This window comes from Trifolium pratense, linkage group LG4 (assembly GCF_020283565.1).
Source record: "Trifolium pratense cultivar HEN17-A07 linkage group LG4, ARS_RC_1.1, whole genome shotgun sequence".
NCBI classification, from domain to species: Eukaryota; Viridiplantae; Streptophyta; class Magnoliopsida; order Fabales; family Fabaceae; genus Trifolium; species Trifolium pratense.
The window spans coordinates 48,520,419-48,539,959 of NC_060062.1; the positions used below are offsets into that span (position 1 = coordinate 48,520,419).

The window sequence follows — 19,541 nt, forward strand, 5'->3', positions numbered from 1 at the left end:
TTGTATATTAAAGAATGTGTTGCTAGCATTATTCTTAAAGTGCATGTGCTTAGGAATGTGTTGCTAGCATTAATTCCACAAAACTACTTCCACCGGTTTCCATTACTATTTACTATTTTGTTTGGTTAGACAGATAACAGATAGAACAAGGCAGATCTTTTGAAACTACAAGGATGCAGATATCAATTTAGCACAGGATACCCTAGTTAAGATTTATCAACAAACTAATAATTGGTGGTATTTATTGCTATTATTCTAAGCTTCAAATACATTGTAATTATAACATGAGGATGATGATGAGAATGCCCTATTATAGATCAGTTCATCATTGATGATGAATAAAACAATTATCGTCAAAGTCATGCATCTTCAATACTTTATTTTCTATACTTTTTCAATTGCACTAGTCATTCCACACTTTGTGAAACAATCCGTATAAGTAATTCAGAATAATTTGCAGGTATATTAATAGACACGAGCTTTAGGAGGGAACGATTCAACCTCGTTGTCCAAAGTATTCATGTGTACCGGTCTATAATCTAATCGGACCTTCTCATTTTCCCAATAGCTGCAAATTAATGCACAAAAGGTTAGATAACAGATGTAACACGCGTCTCAAAAAAATAAATAAACAGGTGTAATGCGCGGACAGAAGTATTTCTTTGATGCCAGCTGACCCAACAACCCCTGCACTTAACATAGCCGTGTTCTTTGACAGAAAACTTGGTTTATTCCACTAATTTGTATCTTAGTTTATTGGATGCATAACTGCTTCAACATTTTAAGAGACAAGAGATCTGATGCTCTTAAAATCAAAAGGCCTAAGGGAACTAACTCAACTTTACTATTGCATTAACAAATTAATTGAAATATGACTTACCCCAGCGTGTGTTTCATCCACTTCTCATCATCTCTTTTCTGCAAAATTAAGACAAAGTATTCAATTAACAATCACCGTGATTCATACTAATGGTGTGAATTTACAGTTTTACATGCAAGATAATAAAATACAGCATACTAACCGTGAAGTCTTCGCGGGCATGAGCACCTCTGCTCTCTTTCCTGGCTTCAGCAGAGTGCATGGTAATGCAGGCATTTATCAAAAGATTTTCCAACTCAATAGTCTCAATCAGGTCAGAGTTCCTGGGATTATTGACCAAGAAACTTTAAAATGAACAAGCATATTCCTTGAAATATTGTGAAACAATGTAACATAGGGTAAACAATGTTTTACCATATCAAACTCCGGTCCTTCAAGTTGACATCATGAAAGCTCTCCCATGCTCCATCAATCAATTTACAACCTGCCACACATCCGATGAAATTCAGAGAGATAACATACAGAAGTAAAGTTTAAATATGCAACTTCGGAAAGACAGAATAGGGTAAGCGTATAACGCATTATGGATAAAAATGGATTACCTTCTTCTAATGTTTCTTGTGTGCGGAATACAGCAGCATTGTTTTGCATTATTTTTTGCATATTCAACCTAATTTTTGAAGTTGGCAATGACCCGTTTGAATTTCTCAACTTGTCAAGCCAGGCAATTGTTTTCATACCAGCATCTTTCTCTAAAGGCTTTTGTTTCTCTCCTGCAAAATGGAAAACGTTTTAAGTTTTATCACCTCACTTCAGTGCACAATCTATTTTAATAAGTGGGAGTAAATCTTGCCTGGCCTTTGGATTTCTGCAACTCTGTTTGCACAAGCTCTACCAAAAACAACAATGTCCAGAAGTGAATTTGCACCAAGCCTATTGGCACCATGGACTGACGCACATGCTGTTTCCCCAGCAGCCATTAATCCAGGAACTATTTCATCTGGATTGTCACCTTTAATGGTAACCACCTAAATAAGAAAACTCTATATTAGACTGAAATGTTTTTTTTTTTTTTTTTTTTTCCTTTTCATGTTTTGTTTGAAGAAATAATGAAATACAACAATTTCAAATAACAAGATTGCAACTTCTGTTGTTGCTGCACAAGTAACCCAATAAATTCAGAAGTGTCAACGAGGCCCAAAACAGAATTAACAACAAAGAAGATATTGTTGCTAAATTAGTAATACATGATAATTAATGCATTTGTGTCAGATTCTCTCGGATAAAAGTAAAATGATACAAATTAGTTACTAACATAAAGTGATGGATATTATGTAGTACTGAAAAATAAAGTAAATGCTACATACACAAAATGGTTCACAAAAATATTATAATGACGACTTCTGAGAAAACCCATTAATTAATTAACTAATAGGTAACAAGTACCAACATAACTCTGATCATCTGATGTTTTATAATAAATACTTTACCCCACAGATAGAATTTTTCAACACAAAAAGATGCAGAAGAGAACTTAAGCCAATCATAACGGTTTTCTGTTCAGTCTGGCACAATCTTTTCAAAGTTAAACAATTAAAGGCCAATAATTATCAAGCTCTCTGATATATGCTCTTTATAAAATGTCACATGTCAAGTTTGCAGAGAGAACTAATTTGGTATTACAATAAACAGCTGCTCTACAATAAGCAGGACAGTGTGACTATTGTGCTACATTTTAAGTTGGTTTTTTAATCTCTAATTGTTAGTATATTTTCATCCTTATGCTTTCTTGTCTTTTTAATTGGAGGTCTCACTTCAAAGTTTAAGCAGCTTGTTTCAACAACGTACCTCTCCATGATGATTAGTGGGGATACCACCCATGTTATAATGCACAGTTGGTAAAACAGGAATGGGTTCCTTTGTAACATCCACGCCAGCAAAAATAGCAGCAGTTTCAGATATACCAGGTAGTCTTTCCTTGAGAACATCTGGGGGTAAGTGATTCAAGTGGAGATAGATGTGATCTTTCTCTGGTCCTGCAAACAGTTTCCATTATCATTGCTAACAGAATGTCCAACTTGACTGGAAGATAAAATATTTTTCAATACAAAAAACAGAAAGGTCAGGAATAGGTGTTTCTAGAAAAAGCAAACTTGATACAAATCAATATACTCAAAAACTGGTTTCCACTTTGAGCAATATAGAAATAATAAGTATGTTCAATATGAATAATTTGTCAGAACATAAATATATCAATTTAAAGCCAGCATACCTACACCGCGACCTTCCCGAATTTCCATAGTCATTGATCTTGAAACTACATCTCTTGATGCGAGATCCTTCGCAGTAGGAGCATATCGTTCCATAAATCTCTCACCTTCACTGTTCCTGAGAATGCCACCTTCACCACGAGATCCTACAAAATATAAGAAAATGAGAAACCATTTATATTATAGTTTAGTTAGACAAAGTATATGAAAGGATGCAACCCAAGGCAATCCCATATATAAAATAAAAAATACCAACCTTCTGTGATAAGGCAACCAGCTCCATAAATACCTGTTGGGTGAAATTGCACAAACTCTAAATCCTACAGAATATACGCCAAGGGAAGTGAGTTATCAAAGATTCAATACATAGGATATCAGCTTAATATTGAAATTTGCAAGGTACAAAAGAAACCTCGAGTGGTATTCCAGCACGAGCAACCATGGCATTTCCATCTCCAGTGCATGTATGTGCTGAAGTTGCAGAAAAGTATGCTCTCCCATAACCCTAACATAATACAGAAGAGTGATAGTCATATATCCATAATAAATTAAATACAATAAAAAATATTTGATATCCAAAAAGCAAAAGAGAATCTTGTACCCCAGTGGCCAAAATTGTTGAAGCAGCTTGGAAACGATGTAATGTTCCATCCTCCATATTCAAGGCAATTACTCCTTGGCAAGTACCTGCATTTCCAGTATGGAAGGTTAGTGAACTTTACCATCAACACACAAACAACATATAATTTTATTCTTTTCTTTCTTTCATCTCTATAAATGTTTGAGAAAGCAATTGGCAATTTGGCATCATAAACTGACAACATATTTACATTCAGAACAGGGCAAGTGATGTAATAGATCTGTTGCCTTAAATTTATATAAAACAGAATGTTAAATTGGTGCCTGATTCACAATAATGGCCAATAAAAGTGACATGTGACATTGGTCAGAATATGTTGCTGCTTAGGTTTTTGGTCAGAATATCATCAAAGTAACTAGCATAAAAGGTGAGAAGGAAATCCTATTTTGTTAGATTGCTAATGTAAGGGGCAACCTAGTGCTAGAAATTTCTTGCTGTGGTAGGGTCTAGAGGTGGGTTACATCCTTTATGGGTCATTTGTTGCAAGCAAACTTCCTTGAATTTGCAAAAGGCTAGTTTAACAATAGCAACTCTGACGGCTAATCCAAGACTCCGCTTGAGAGCACCAACATATTCATAAAATACAGATTGTTTCCACTTTTTTACTTTCTATCATAACATTGTAATGATTAACTCAATTTTTCAGATTGGCAGAAGAAAACATGTGATACATCTTTTCGCACTAGTTAGACATATCAACATAATGGGGCAAAATTCCTACGCATTCTTAACTTTTTTTTTTTTTGAAGAATACGAATTCTTAGCTTTGCATTACATGCTGTTTATTATAACATCCATTGTCATGCAGGAACAACTATTAAAGAAAATACATGTATGTAATGTTTACCTTTGCATTATATTTTAAGAAAAATTTAGAATTTTTTCTCTAATGATGCTAGTATTGTTAGTTATCAAATTTGAAACATTAATTTATAAAAAATAAAAACGGTAGATTATGGACATAAAGAATACAGTGAGGATATAAAATCTAATTCACCGACATAATTTTCATCCAGCATTGTGCAGGAAATTTTCTAATCATCACGAGCTCACTAAATCCTTTCCTATGAGTGTTGAAACCTTGTTCAATTAATTGACTGGAAATTTTTCTAATCAAAATCAAACCATTTTGTGCTGCATCTTACCATCACTGTTCATTAATAGATCCAGTGCAAAATATTCCACAAAAAACTGTGTATTGTGCCTCATAGCTTGGCCATAGAGAGTGTGAAGTAAAGCGTGCCCTGTTCGATCGGCAGCACATGCACAACGATATGCCTGACCACCTATAGAATAGCAACATAAGGAATTCAAGATCAGAACTCTTGGAGTATAAAAGCTAACACCACTACTCCAAAATCTGCATTTACCTTTTCCAAAGTTCAAGCTCTGACCACCAAATGCACGCTGGTATATTTTTCCATCTTCAGTTCGTGAAAATGGCAATCCATAATTCTCAAGCTCAATAACGGCTTTTGGTGCCTCCCTACACATATATTGAATGGCATCTTGGTCTCCTGCAGAATACAGAGCTTGTATTTTAGCATCCACAAAAGAAAAAGCAAATGCTAAAAGAATATCTACCCACCACGATGTTCATAATGGAAAACTACTCAACTTTTAATCATTCAAAATTTTATAGAACATAAGTAAAATAAATTTTCTAAGACTGAGCAAGTTTGTACCTAGCCAATCACTTCCCTTGACAGTGTCGTACATGTGCCACCTCCAGTCATCTTCAGTCATATTTCCCAATGCAGCATTTATACCACCCTGCACGCAATTTTATTCCCATGCATGAGCATAGTCAGTATATTCAGGTTTCAGACAAAGTTAGAGTGTTGTGAGTTATGACAACTTAATGTACTTTGAGCCGCCATCCAATATTTTATATCTCATAAACTTATTATTCAAGCAGATAAAACATAAGGATAACGGATAAAGATTAAAGAGCTGATCATTCAGCTTCATTATTGTAAAACATTATCCCACAAGCTAAGGTTAAAGTGTCTTTCATCCCAAAAAATTCAATGTGTCAAACAAAGATGAAACAATGATGTTAAAACAAACCTAAGACTGTAATAATGGTATAAATCACATCACTAAGCCTATTATAACAAACAAATGGATAGTATACAAAATATAACATGCCTAAACATTTCTCTAAAGATGATCGTCTGATAGATAACAAAATACAAATAAGGTACTACTATATTCATCAAGTTGAAAATGTCATCAACAATCCTCACTTGGTTGTCGATAAATATATTATTCATAGAATAAATATTCAAATTGGTCCAGAGATTTAAAGTCAGTCTTATTAGTTTCTAAATATCAAAATCATGTCCCATGTCCATGAATGTATAACTCGTCAGTTAAATTTTGTCAGGAATAACTGGAATCATATCAACCATCTAAATATACATATTTGATCAAGGAACTACACATTGAATGACCTTGGGCACAATTTCATTGTTTAGGAACAAATATAACCCCTAATAATACAAAAGACCACATATTTCAGGAACTAATTTCCAACTACTAAGGATCCGTTTGGATTGCCTTATTTTTGAACTTATGAAAAATAACGTAAGCAAATAAATAAGTTTTTATGTTAATTCATCAATTTTCACCAACAGAAATTGTATCTTCATAAGCTGTTTTTTCATAAACTACCTTGACAAGCTTATGAATAATACATAAAACTTATTTATTTGCGTAAGTTTTTTTGCATAAGCTTAAAAATATGTCAATCCAAATGAGCCCTAAATCTTAATTAAGGCTTGGTTGAGCTTATCAACTAACATAAGTTTTGTGAGACTGTTTGGGAGAGCTTATCAACTTATTATGATAATTTTCATAAAATTTTTTCCACTTATTTTCATAAGTTCTATGATATAGCTTATGAAAACAGCTCCTAACATATATAAAAAACAATTTATCTTTTATTTTATCTTTTGCTATAAAAATAGCTTATATAAGCTTATACATAAACGCTTATCATGAGTGTGTGTGCTATAATCTGCAAATAATTAATCTTTTGCAGAATAACTTGGACGTATATTACGGAGTGGTTATATATGGCACAGTATAATAAACCAAAAGACTCTCAATAACAAAAATGACCAATTAAGATGAAAATCATAAATCAAAGACAAATAAATAACAAATAATACATGCATGCAGAATGCATATGCATATGAAAACATAAAAACAAGTATTAATTTAATTTCATACCTGAGCTGCAACAGTGTGAGAACGAGTTGGGAAAAGCTTAGTAATACAAGCAGTGTTGAAACCATGTTCCGAAAGTCCAATAGCAGCTCTCAACCCTGCACCACCAGCACCTACAACAACCGCATCGTACTTATGATCCACCACATTGTAAGACGAATTTCCACCACTCTGCACAACAACGACGCCGTTTCAGTGAAACCATACAACAAACAGAAAGAGTGCAAAAGTGAAATCAACGCTAAACAAATAATAAAGTGATTGGTACTAACAGAGAAAAATCTTGAAAGGTGAGATCTAAGTGGTTGAAGATTTTGATTGGATCGATCGGAAATAGTACGAGCCACGCACCGCCACATTTCTGAAGCTCTGAAACTCGGCTTTGTTTTGATTTTGGAGTTTCTTCTTCGTGCTTCCTATATTTTTCGTTTGTTATTCTTTTATATGTACTAATTTGATTTTTTAATTCATTACTACTACAATATTTCGTGATTGTATTTGTGACGAAACAAGCTGAATGGTCGGAATGGAGGCAAGAAATGGCACGCCAACTCTGCATTCGGAGTAGAAATTGGCCACGTCGAGTAACACTTTTTTTTCTCTTCCTTTCTCATTTTTCATAAATAAATAATAATAATAATAATAATAATAATAATAATAATAATAATTGTTTCAAAAATAAATAAATAAATAATAATAATTTTCCGATTGATTATTAAATAAACCTAATTATTGAATTTTTATTTTTTGTACAAGAGCCGGAAGGCATAAGAGTATCTCAATTGACAGTTAGATTTTTAGAGAAGTTGAATTTGAATAGGGATGACAGGAAAACCCAAATTCGATAGATCCACTTAAACTCAAACCCAAGTCAACGAGCGAAATTCGAGTTGACTGAGTTTGGGTGGCACGCGAATATATAGGTGTGGGTTTGGGTAGTATCAAACCTACACCTGAAACCGATTCACCAACACGTTTATATATTAAATTACATATTTACCCCGATATATTTTGCTCCATTTTAAGTTTTTGAATGTTGTACTGGTGCGCGGCTACACACTCTAGTGATGATAACATTTGATGAATTGTTTAGTAAAAAAAAACAATTTTAAAATTTACAAACTATATTACCAAATTATGCTACATTTTGCATTTTATCAAATATAGTTCGGGTCGGGTTTGAGCAGATAATCAATTATTCGTGTTCTTGTTACGGGTTTCGGATTTGGGTGAAAAAACCCGAACTTAGCGAGTGCGGGTGTGAGTTTCATTTTCTCACCCGAACAACATTTGAGTTTGGGTGACACCCAAATATATGGGTGTCAGTTTGAGTAATATTAAACTCACACCTATGGACACCCATTGTCATCCCTAAATTTGAATATCAAATTTTTAATTTTTTTATATTTGTAATGTGCTGTTAGGCTATTTAATTTTTTAATTTATCGGACTATTGTATATAAAATGAAAAACGAATGGATCGTTGATAATTAATTAGGAAGGCAAACAAATTTTAAGAGCGCTTTTCTTCTTCATAAGCATTAGAAGAAAGATTGTGACAATGACAACAACCGAACCTCGTAATTAGGCAGCTACGTTGCGTTTTGAATAGCAGAAAAGTGAAGCTGTGTGGTGCAGTTTACGCCGCGAGTCGCGAGAGGTTAGATAGTCCAAAAATTTTGGTTCGGAGACCAGATTTTTTAATGGAGATTAGTTATCGTTAACGGCGGTGAAAACTTCGTACCAATCTTAACGAGTCTCAAGTTATCAATAATATATCAACTGATTTTCAATTTTTTCAAAATAATTTATAGATGATCTATGTGATACAAACTTTCAATTCAACATTATATTTTGTAAAATTCTTATTTGTTAATAATATTCACGACTTTGCAAGAGCGTTGGCCTCAATCAGAATCTTGATGCTAGTTAAAAACCCGGTCGTTGTAGCAAGAGCGTGAGCAACCTTGTTTGCTTGCATCCTTACAAACTCAACACTAAGTTTACTTAAATTTTACAATTTTGAGCAACATCACCAAACTCCGTATCTGTAATGTCTTTCTCGTGGGAACGAAAACTATCAACTACCAATTTGGAGTCTAGTTAAAAATCAACTAGACTCGAATTGAGTTCATTCACCCAACGTAAAGCCGAGAGAAAAACAAGAGCTTCTCCAACATGAACCTCGCACTATTAGAAAATTCGTTTTTAACGATTGATTTAGAAACCGAAAAAGTTCCTTATTCTTTTGCCCTTCTTCAAATCAACTAATTTAGAGTCTCACGTTGTCCAAGTTAGATATATTAACTAAGTTTGTATATACATCATACATATAAGTACATTAAATTGAAGTTTATTTAAAAAATATTTTAATTGAATTATATATAGTTTGTTAAGAGAGATATGCAAAATAAAAAATAAAAAAAAATATTAAAGAAGATGAAGAAACAAAACTTAGTTGAAATATTTAAGCTTAGTTGAAATATTTAAGGCAAATTGAATTATCTTTTAAAAAACAGAAAAAAAAATAAAAATAATTAATCAAATATTATTACTCAACAAGTTTCCTATTTTTTTTTCCTTCAAATTCCTTCTCCCAACTCGATTTTCTCTTACTTTAAACTGTCACTGCTTCACTTCCTCTTTGAACCCTAATCTCACTGCGATTCATTCTCTTCTTCTCCACCGCTTCCACCTCTCTCGGTTTTTCATCATCGGCGGCTTCTATGAAGAAGGCGGCGCAAAGGAGGCTCGAGGGCTTATTAAGGAATGCGGCAAGGGCCAACGAAGGGGGAAAACGAAAGAGCGTGCGTTTCCTTCCTCATTGAACCCTAAATCAAAACTGTGTTGCTGAGGTTTTTGATATCAAATCGTCCAAACTCAAGGCTCCTGGATTCAAATCAGTTACAACAAAGCTCCTTTTCATCCTTTTGGTAATTTTCTTCAAAGGTACTATTTCTGATTCTGCATTATAATTATTTTCTTTAATTCTCTGCTCATTGTTATTTCTAATTCTTTGAATCAATCATGTATGAACCAGATTCATCCTACTTAGTTTACTTCTTTTATCATATCAATATCAACTACCAATTTGGAGTCTAGTTCAAAAAAAATTATGAGAATATTCAAATTGTAGATGAACACAAGCACAGTGAATTGAGATTAGCTTATATACCATTACTGAAAGCTCCAATACTTTCAAAACTGAATTCATGTCTGAAATTTTCTGTCATGGATGAGGATAAAGGGATTCTCCGATTCCCAAAAAATCAAAATCACCTATAATAATATCACAAATAAAATTAAACAAGTTGATGTTTGAAAATTATAATAATGTTGTTTATATGATGATTTGTAGGTGTTGATTTCAAGATGAAAACGCTCACCGTAGTGGAAAAAGATTAAAACTTACAATTTGGGACACAGGTATGTACTATACTATAGTCAGATTAGATCTTTTGGTCTATCCGGGAAGCTTGTCGATGTGTGTTTGTTTGCGCACGCTGCACTAAATATGTTCTGCTTCTGGTGCTATTATAATGCTACTGGTGTTCATGTAGGGGGTTTTCTGGTTTTTTAGGGATGTGTATTAGACTTTTGTTTTTTCTGTTTATTATTATTATTATTATTATTTATTTTTGAAAGCTGAGAATCTTCTCCATATATGGTTACATTAAGCTGTTTTCAGTTCAAGTCTTAAATCAAGCTTATTTACATTATTTGGATATAATCTCTAGATGCACATAACTTTTGTTTTAAGTAGAAGTAAGATGAAGTATATGAAATCTACTGTAAGTTAAGCAGAATGTACACTAATTTTTGGAATGGAGTTCAACTCCTTGCAACAATGGAACTGAAAACTGTAATAGTAGAAAATAGGAGAACTGAACATACAAAAGTCATAAATAGAATACTGAATGATATAGTTTTATATTAACTCAGACCCTCATCTCACCCCTGCATTAATTGTAGCAGTGTATACTTGCCTACCCTATTGATTCCCACCTTTCCATTATATAAATTTGTTTACATCCCTCACTCTAATCATCAATTTCCGCTTGTCTTTCTATATCTTTTTTTATATCCAATTTGTCGGGAAGGTCTTTTCTTTTTTTTCTTTTTTTCTTTTTTCCCACCCATTGCAAACTTCTTTATTTGCACTTTCCATCCTTCTATTTACTTGCTTGTCCCTTTACATTCATCTATTATATTTTTTGGCTTATACTTTATTAATTTATGCTATAAACAATTCTAATTATTTTTTACTAATTGCAGATGGCAGATAAAGTTAAAGAAAAAGTTGCATCTATCTAATGTCCCACATCCTCATGTTGCATCTGCTACTAGGACATCTAATGTCTCACTTTCTCATGTTGAATCTGCGACTAGGACATCTAATGTCACACCTCCATCTTCAATAAGAGGGGTAGCATCACCATCTAATTCTAAAACAGAATTTGCAGCAGAAACACACATAATCAAAAAAACTTAATACACACCATATTTATGTAAACAAAATAAATTAACTTTACCAAATTAGCTCTATGTTGCGATGTAGTGATAGAGCCACAAGTGTGAAGGGGCTTTCCAAAACCTCCAGAGTAAAATGCTCGATTTGTTTTCTCCTGTATACTCTTCTTTTTAAATCCTGAAGTTCCTCAATGCTCACATAATGTATTCCACACATTCGGATCAATCCAACTTGGTCTTTTCCTTGTGAGACAAACCTTGTTTAAGTTATTTTTCATTATTGCTGCACCTCGTCTTTCAAAGTTCTTTCTGGCCCATGCATCATCCGGCAGACAAAAATTAAACTTTTATATGTTGAATCTGCTACTAGGACATCTAATGTCACACCTCCATCTTAAATAAGAGGGGTAGCATCACCATCTAATTCACAACCATTTGTTTACGATGGAGCACAAACCCCAAGATTAAGTGAAACTGTCGTTCCATTTGAGACACAAAGTAGTGGCGGAAAGCAAACTTTAATCCTTGAGTTACAAGGTATATATAGATATATATTTTCAGTTCTTTTCATATACTATATAAATTTCTTAACTATTAATATGTATTGTTTGTAGATTTTTGCCTTCGTATGCTGCAGCTGGTGGGATTGGAGATATCATGAGGAGTAATTATGGTATGCCATGGAACTCATGGAAACAAATAGATATTAATACGAGGGACTTGTGGTTTGGAGAGTTTAAGGTATTTTTCTAATTTTGAAATAATGACGATGGTGCACAAGTCAAATAGGTTGTAATTAAATTCCCTGTCTAATATAACTTTTACTTCACTCCATTACACACATCAAGGAAAGGTCATGAATTTTATCATTGCTGCCTCTATAGTATACAGAGGTTTACTTTTTATGAACAAGTCCCACATTGGAAAGTTTAAGTTATAGAGTGTGGAGCACGTATTATAAATAGATGTGTGTGCCCTGCCAAACTGCAAAGTTAAATTGCCCATGGGTTAGTTTGAGGCCTTCAATCGTGAGGCCCATTTGATCCAAAAAAATAAGTGGCCGGTTCTTGGTTCAACCAGTTGAACCAGCTGGTCTGGTCTGGTTTTAATTACCTTGGTGTTAGTCATTCTGTTTTGTTTATGCTTGGTATTTGTCTAACCTTCTGATTGTTTATATATATACAGAAAAAATTTAATTTTTGTCCACCGGATGATTCATGGGCTGGAAAGAACTTTGAAAGACGAGGTGCCGCAATAATGAAAAATAACTTAAACAAGGTTTGTCTCACAAGGAAAAGACCAATTTGGATGGATCTGAATGTGTGGAATACATTATGTGAGCATTGAGGAACTTCAGGATTTAAAAAGAAGAGTATACAAGAGAAAACAAATCGAGCATTTTACTCTGGAGGTTTTGGAAAGCCCCTTCACACTTGTGGCTCTATCACCACATCGCAACATAGAGCTAATTTGGTAAAGTTAATTTATTTTGTTTACATAAATATTGTGTATATAAATTTTTTTGATTATGTGTTTCTGCTGCAAATTCTATTTTAGATTAGTTTATTCTGTTAATGAGAATGTATTTGTAATACACAGAATCACAAAAAAGTGAATTAGATGGTGATGCTACCCCTCTTATTGGGTATCTGATTTCCCTTATTGCCTTCGTACTATATTTAATGTTTATAAATGAGAGTTGTGTGAAATCACTTACATATCAAGTTATCTGACGTCATACAAAAAGCATATAAACCCACTAATGATAAAATTTGTGGTAATGGATATATAGGTTTAGAGTATGTAGAAAGAAGAGTATCATGTATTTTACAAACTCTCAATTGAAATTTTTAAGGGGGAAAGAATGTAACACCCTCTAAAAATGACTTTTATTTCTCTCTCTAAACTAAACTCTCTATCATCTCTCTAACTCAAACCCTAACACGCAGCCATCTTTTCCCACAAGACGGTTGTGCGATGGGTTTCTGGCTCTGCATCATCCTCTGCCGTGGTCAATCTTTGGTGGTTCGCTCCATGTGAGCTCTTCCGCCGTTGATTTCCATGGCTGTTTTGTTTCGCCGTCGGCCGTGTTTCCCAGTTCCGGTGAGCTTTGTTGTTACATTCTGTTTTTGTTCGATTCGTTCTAGTTCTTTTTCTGGTTGTTCTGTTCTGCTACTGTTGTGTTTGTTTTTGCTCTTTTTCTGTTCGATCTGTTTATTTTTGTTCTATTTCGGTTCTATTCGTTTTTGTTCTGTTTGTGTATTGTTCCCTTTGTTTCCGGCAGATTGTGTTTCGTTGTTTTTGTTTTTGAGGTCTTTGTTCTATTTCGTTTTTTCTGGTTCTATGTCTGTGTTTATGTTTTGGATTTGAGAATGGGGTGGCTTTAATTATTGGCCTCTTACATTGGTGGGTTTTGTTTTCATGGCGTGATTGTTGCTGTTCTGCCGGAGGTGTTTCGTTGGCTCCGGTGGTGAAGGGTGGTGTTGAGATGGGGTGGTGGTGGTTGGTGGTTGGAGGTGATGCGATGGTGTTGTGGTGGTGAGTTGCTGATGTGGTGGTATTTGGATCTGGCGCCACCGGTGTGTGGTTGATGCCGTGTGTGATTGACTTTCTTCGATACAGGATTCTCTCACCGCTTACAAATTTGTTGAGATTTGCAGGATTCTTTTTTGAGTCTATAATGGTTTTCAAATCTGTTGAGATTTCCAGGTTCCTTTGTATCTTATTGACCTCTTCCACGTCGGTGTCGACTATTTGGATGCGGACTGCGAGCTGGGGCTTATCTGCCAAGGTTTTCATTCTACTGTTGCCCCATCAATTTTTTGGCTTGCAGAGCTGTTTTTGGATTTCGATGGGCAGATCACTTTTGATTCGAGATAGGAAGTTAGAGTCTAGAGGCATCTTTTTGGGTCGGATTGATGGTCCTCTTTGGTGGTCTGGAGCCTGAGGAGTGTTCTTCTAAGAATGAGATTAGAAGTGAATCTACTAGACTTTTTTTTTTTTTTTTGTATGCTAACTTAAGGGCTTTTTTTTTTCACAATAATATAATGCATTTTTTTTAAAGCGATGAGAATAAAATAGACTTTTTGTTTTTTTTTTCATCAGAAAATAGTAGATCAGAAATAAAAAGGAAGGCAAGACATTTTTAGTAGGAATTAAAACATAGACTTTCGAGAAGTTTTTCTTATTCTTCTTTCTTCGGTAGTGTTTTCAGGAGTGTTAATCAAATTGGAGGTGTAAAATTCATTGAAAGGCCTCAAAGCAAAGATCGTATACCTTTTTCTCTTATGTAACAGGTACATGTTCTCAAACTTTAATTTAGTGTTTTTGTTCAATGCTTGCATAATAATGTTTTTGCGTAACATCAACGGATACATGTATACCTTTTATTATACTATTTAACACTTGCAATAGAGTTTTAAAATACACTTTTTATTTATTGTTTCTATTTGTAGATGATAAACAGCATAATGGATAGTGTCAATGTGATAGATATGAATTTTGATTTGAATGAATGTCTAATAGAAGATATTTCTCATGAGAATGGTAACTCAGCAATAATTGTGGAGCATTTTGATCATGCTATTGTGGCAAATGATGTGTTAGAAGTTGATGACATTGGAAGTTTTGAGAAAGAAAATCTCGTACCTTCTATTGAGAATATTCGGGTAAATGAATTTTTAGAAGAAGTTGATAAAGATGAAACTTGTAGTGAGACAAATATTGTTCTTTTTGAGACAAAATATTATTCCTTTTGTTGGTCAAATTTTTCTTACCGAAGAAGAAGCATTTGCCTTTTATATCAACATGGCTTCTCAATTTGAAAAAGCTAGATTCGCCTAACAAAATGGAATTATTAGTTGGCGTGTTTTTTTGTCACCACGAAGGTAGTGTTTCATTGAAAATCATAGACCCATCAAAAGAACAGATAAAAAGAGAATCATCAAGGTGTGAATGTAAAGCTCATTTACGAATTTCATTACAAAAGTCTCATGATATATTTCCAAGTGAGTGACGAGTTACAAAGTTTGTTGTTGAACATAACCATGGTTTGCTAACTCAATCAAAGGTGCGTTTTTTACCAGCTTATCGAACTATCTTAGATGTAGATTATGAACACATTTTCTTATTAAAAGAAGGAGGACTTTTAGCAAGACAAATAGAACTTTTGGTTAGACAAATAAAGCTCATTAATAAGAAAATGCATCCATAATCTTCTTCTAAGATAGTTCGATAAGCCGGTAAAAAACGCACCTCTGATTGAGTTAGCAAACCATGGTTATGTTCAGCAACGCCACTCACTTGGAAATATATCATGAGACTTTTGTAATGAAATTCGTAAATGAGCTTTACATTCACACCTTGATGATTCTCTTTTTCTCTGTTCTTTTGACGGGTCTATGATTTTCAAGGAAACACTACCTTCACGGTGACGAAAAAAATCACGCCTGCTAATAATTCCATTTTGTTTGACAAATCTACCTTTTCAAATTGCGAACCCATGTTGATATGCATATCTCTTATAAAAGGTAAATGCTTCTTCTTCGGTAAGAAAAATTTGACCAACAAAAGGAATAATATTTTGTCCATCTTTATCAACTTCTTCTAAAAATTGATTTACCTGAATATTCTCACGATAAGGTGCGAGATTTTCTTTCTCAAAATTTCCAATGTCATCAACTTCTAACACATCATTTGCCACAATGGCATGATCAAAATGCTTCACACTTATTGTTGAGTTACCATTCTCATGAGAAATATCTTCTATTGGACATTCATTCAAATCAAAATTCTTATCTATCACATTGACACTATCCATTATGCTGTTTATCATCTACAAATAGAAACAATAAATAAAAAGTGTATTTTAAAACTCTATTGCAAGTGTTAAATAATATAATAAAAGGTATACATTTACATGTGCTGTTACGCAAAAACACTATCATGCAAGTATTGAACAAAAACACTAATTTAAAATTTGAGAACATGTACATGTTACATAACAGAAAAATGTATACAATATTTTGAGGGCTTTCAATGAATTTTACATCTTCAATTTGATTAACACTCTCATAAATGCAAATGCTACTGAAGAAAGAAGAATAAGAAAAATTTCTTGAAAGTCTATATTTTAATTCATGCTAAAAACGTTTTTCCTTCCTTTTTTATTTATTTATTTATGATTTACTATTTTATGATGAACATAAAAAAAAGGTCCAGTTTTATTCCCATCGCTTTAAAAAAATGCATTATGTTTTTTTGAAAAAAAAGGCCGTAAGTTAGAAAGAAAAAAAAGTATATAAATGTAAATATTATCATATAAGATCTTGTTTGATTTGTTTCGATGAGTATTTTCAAAATATTAAATTTTTATAATTTTTACTAATACACATTAAAGATATTCGTAATCAAACTTATGTATGTACGTGCAAAAGTCAATAAGGTCTTATATTTTGGGACGGAGGGAGTATAAAGTTTGCTTTTTCTTTAGTTATACTATTAAGCTAGAATAAGTGGGGCCATGACTAATTTAATGCACCCTTAACATGTGTCTTTAGAGCACATGCTAACATTTGCCTTCATTATTAATTGTTGACTATTGCTTCTGTCAAATTAAAATAAGTGAGACCAAATATAATTTAATACACCTTAACATGTGTCCTTAGGAGGACCCAATAAATAAAAACCTAGTTGCCACGCGAGGACAAGAGAAAAAGATGGTTATGGTTACAAAATTAAAACAAGGGATTTCAAATTTTTTTTTTCTATTTCTAGCATTTGCAAGTTTGGCATGCATAGTTCTTCACCTATATTTATCTTATTGGAGTAGATAGAGACTGAAACTTCAATGGAATAAACCCAAGGATTAATGAGGTTGGGGGAAGTTGAAGAAGCTCTAAATTCTCACTATTTTCATCAATTTCTTGCTTTGTGATCAAATTAATAAGGCTAAATCTTAAATTAGGCTATCTTTTAGCATAAGTAGAATTAGAATTTAAGATTTATACCTTAACCATGCATCTAGAATAGAAATTCCCATATTGATTCTCATGAGTAGAGTTGTTCGACTCTTAGATTAGAAGAGTAAGAATCAACGATTACAAGTGTTGTTTAAGTCTTTTATAATAATAGAATGATGAATTTGTTGTTGTCTCACTGACACTGGTTGTAATGGAAGATAGGGAATTATGTGTTAAATCCTCGAAGTGAAGTGTATATTTGGCTGAGATTAACATTTTTAATTAATGTTATATTCTTCGGTTGTGAATGTTTAAATTGATTTTGTGGGTGCTATGGTCGAAAAGCCGTTTGTGTATGACTAACAATCGGTTCATGTTAAAGATTTTATCGAATATAGTTTATATATAGTTTTTGATAATTAAATTTTCATTTTGGGATGTCATGAAAGTTTGAGACACTTCTAAATCTCAGTAGCTCAGTATTTTAAAAAGGTTTATAGGTTATAGCTAGTGTATTAGGCTTGCACATGCTGGATATATGATGAGTTAGTGTTAGCTTGTGTGCTGGTCATAATTTGATATTGGGTCGTGACACCATGAATACCACCTTTTTCTTCAACATGTCTGATAAGAGCCGACAAACCATCTGCACATAAAGTAAATAAATATGGAAAGAGGGGATCTCCCCGACGAAGACCTCTATCGGGAATAATAGGCCCCACTAGCCTATCATTTACAATAACATTATAATTCATTGACTCCACACACATGATCCAAGATACCCATGGCATTATTGTTGTTATAGCAGGTTCAACGACAGATTGAACAAAAGGAAGGTTAGAAGTTAGGAGGTTCCCAAACATTCAAACCTGATTAACCAATCTAGAGTCTTGCAAACACATCAACATCCTTTTCATGGTTTCTACTAGGGTATCAATATTTGAGAGGTCACAAGGGACTTCAGCGGAAGAGATAGTAAAAGTTGAGCGTGGAGAGAAATTCATGTTTTCTGATAATGATGATGGTTTAAAATTTTAAATTACAAACACTTCAAGAGAAAGTGCAAGAGCAAACGATTGATAGAAAATGGAGAAAAGTGGTAGGTTACTTTAGAATAGGAGTGAGAGTTAGAAAGTGAAAAGTATTACCAAGCAAATAATCTATTTTTACATTTTCACCAAACCCAAAAACTTTATCTCAAAGCATCTCTGTCAAGCATTAACCTAAAGCGTTATACACAAGAACAAATATAAAAATATAAAGGTATATAATTTTGGTTACTATTAAATTTATAATTTTCAGTTTGACTATTCACTTTTTAATTTACATTTTTAAAAATTGAATTCTTTTTACTCAATTTGTACCCGCCCACAAAACCAGCTCAAATACAATAGAACAGACGATTATTATATTATTCATTTTTTAGACTAAATATTTTATTATATTGTAAAAAAAGAAAATTATATTTATTTTCTATTTTTTGACCAACTATTTTTATTTAGTATTTTCCTCATTTGCCTAAAAAAAACCGCCGCCTTTGGATTACAATGAACCAATAAACCCACATAATCTCACCAAATCTTAACCGTTCATTACAAGGACCCCCTTATATATATATATATATATATATATATATATAGGGGAGAGATCAAATTATACCAGTGTAACATTTGAGTAATGTTACACCGCTCAATAACGCTTTAACAAATACATATTTTACAAAATTCACCGTTGGATTGAAAGCTTATATCGTATAGATCATCCATGTTGAATTGTATAAAAATCTAAAATCGTTTGATATGTTTTTGAGATAGATCAAGATTAACGGTATTCAATAAAAACGCATAAACCATTAATCTTTATCGGTCTCAATAACATATCAAACGATTTTAGATTTTTATAAAATTTAACGTGGATGATCTATACGATATAAGCTTTCAATCCAACGGTGGATTTTGTAAAATTTGTATTCGTTAAAGCGTTATTGAGCGGTGTAACATTACTCAAATGTTACACCGGTGTAATTTGATCCATCCCCATATATATATATATATATATATAGGGGAGGGATCAAATTACATCGGTGTAATTTTAAAATAATTACACTCATTAACAACCCTTGATTTTATTTTGATCTAGTGGCTATT

General features: G+C 33.1%; 1 protein-coding gene and 1 long non-coding RNA gene across 4 annotated transcripts; one reads left to right on the top strand and one right to left on the bottom strand.

Annotated features, from left to right (window-relative positions):
* Positions 1-231: 231 nt before the first annotated feature.
* LOC123920824 (succinate dehydrogenase [ubiquinone] flavoprotein subunit, mitochondrial-like) lies at positions 232-7,571 on the bottom strand. Its single transcript, XM_045973145.1, has 16 exons — positions 7,237-7,571; positions 6,968-7,135; positions 5,416-5,503; positions 5,101-5,247; positions 4,876-5,016; positions 3,692-3,777; positions 3,503-3,595; positions 3,347-3,410; positions 3,093-3,236; positions 2,669-2,856; positions 1,674-1,848; positions 1,423-1,593; positions 1,235-1,304; positions 1,023-1,143; positions 881-918; positions 232-568 (listed from the first exon to the last, which is right to left on the bottom strand). Exons 1-16 carry the CDS (start codon positions 7,321-7,323, stop codon positions 466-468), a joined length of 1,884 nt encoding a protein of 627 aa, XP_045829101.1. The 5' UTR covers positions 7,324-7,571; the 3' UTR covers positions 232-465.
* Positions 7,572-9,544: 1,973 nt separating this feature from the next.
* Positions 9,545-16,574, top strand: LOC123920825. 3 transcript variants are annotated; one of them, XR_006813778.1, is made up of 8 exons: positions 9,545-9,913; positions 10,323-10,390; positions 11,240-11,971; positions 12,049-12,175; positions 12,620-12,907; positions 13,384-13,537; positions 14,144-14,730; positions 14,890-16,574. It is a non-coding gene; the product is annotated as an uncharacterized LOC123920825 (long non-coding RNA). The 3 variants fall into 3 exon arrangements; XR_006813777.1 differs by lacking the exons at positions 13,384-13,537; positions 14,144-14,730; positions 14,890-16,574 and having other exon boundaries at positions 9,553-9,913; positions 12,620-13,096; XR_006813779.1 differs by lacking the exons at positions 13,384-13,537; positions 14,144-14,730; positions 14,890-16,574 and having other exon boundaries at positions 9,553-9,897; positions 12,620-13,096.
* The last annotated feature ends 2,967 nt before the right edge of the window (positions 16,575-19,541 follow it).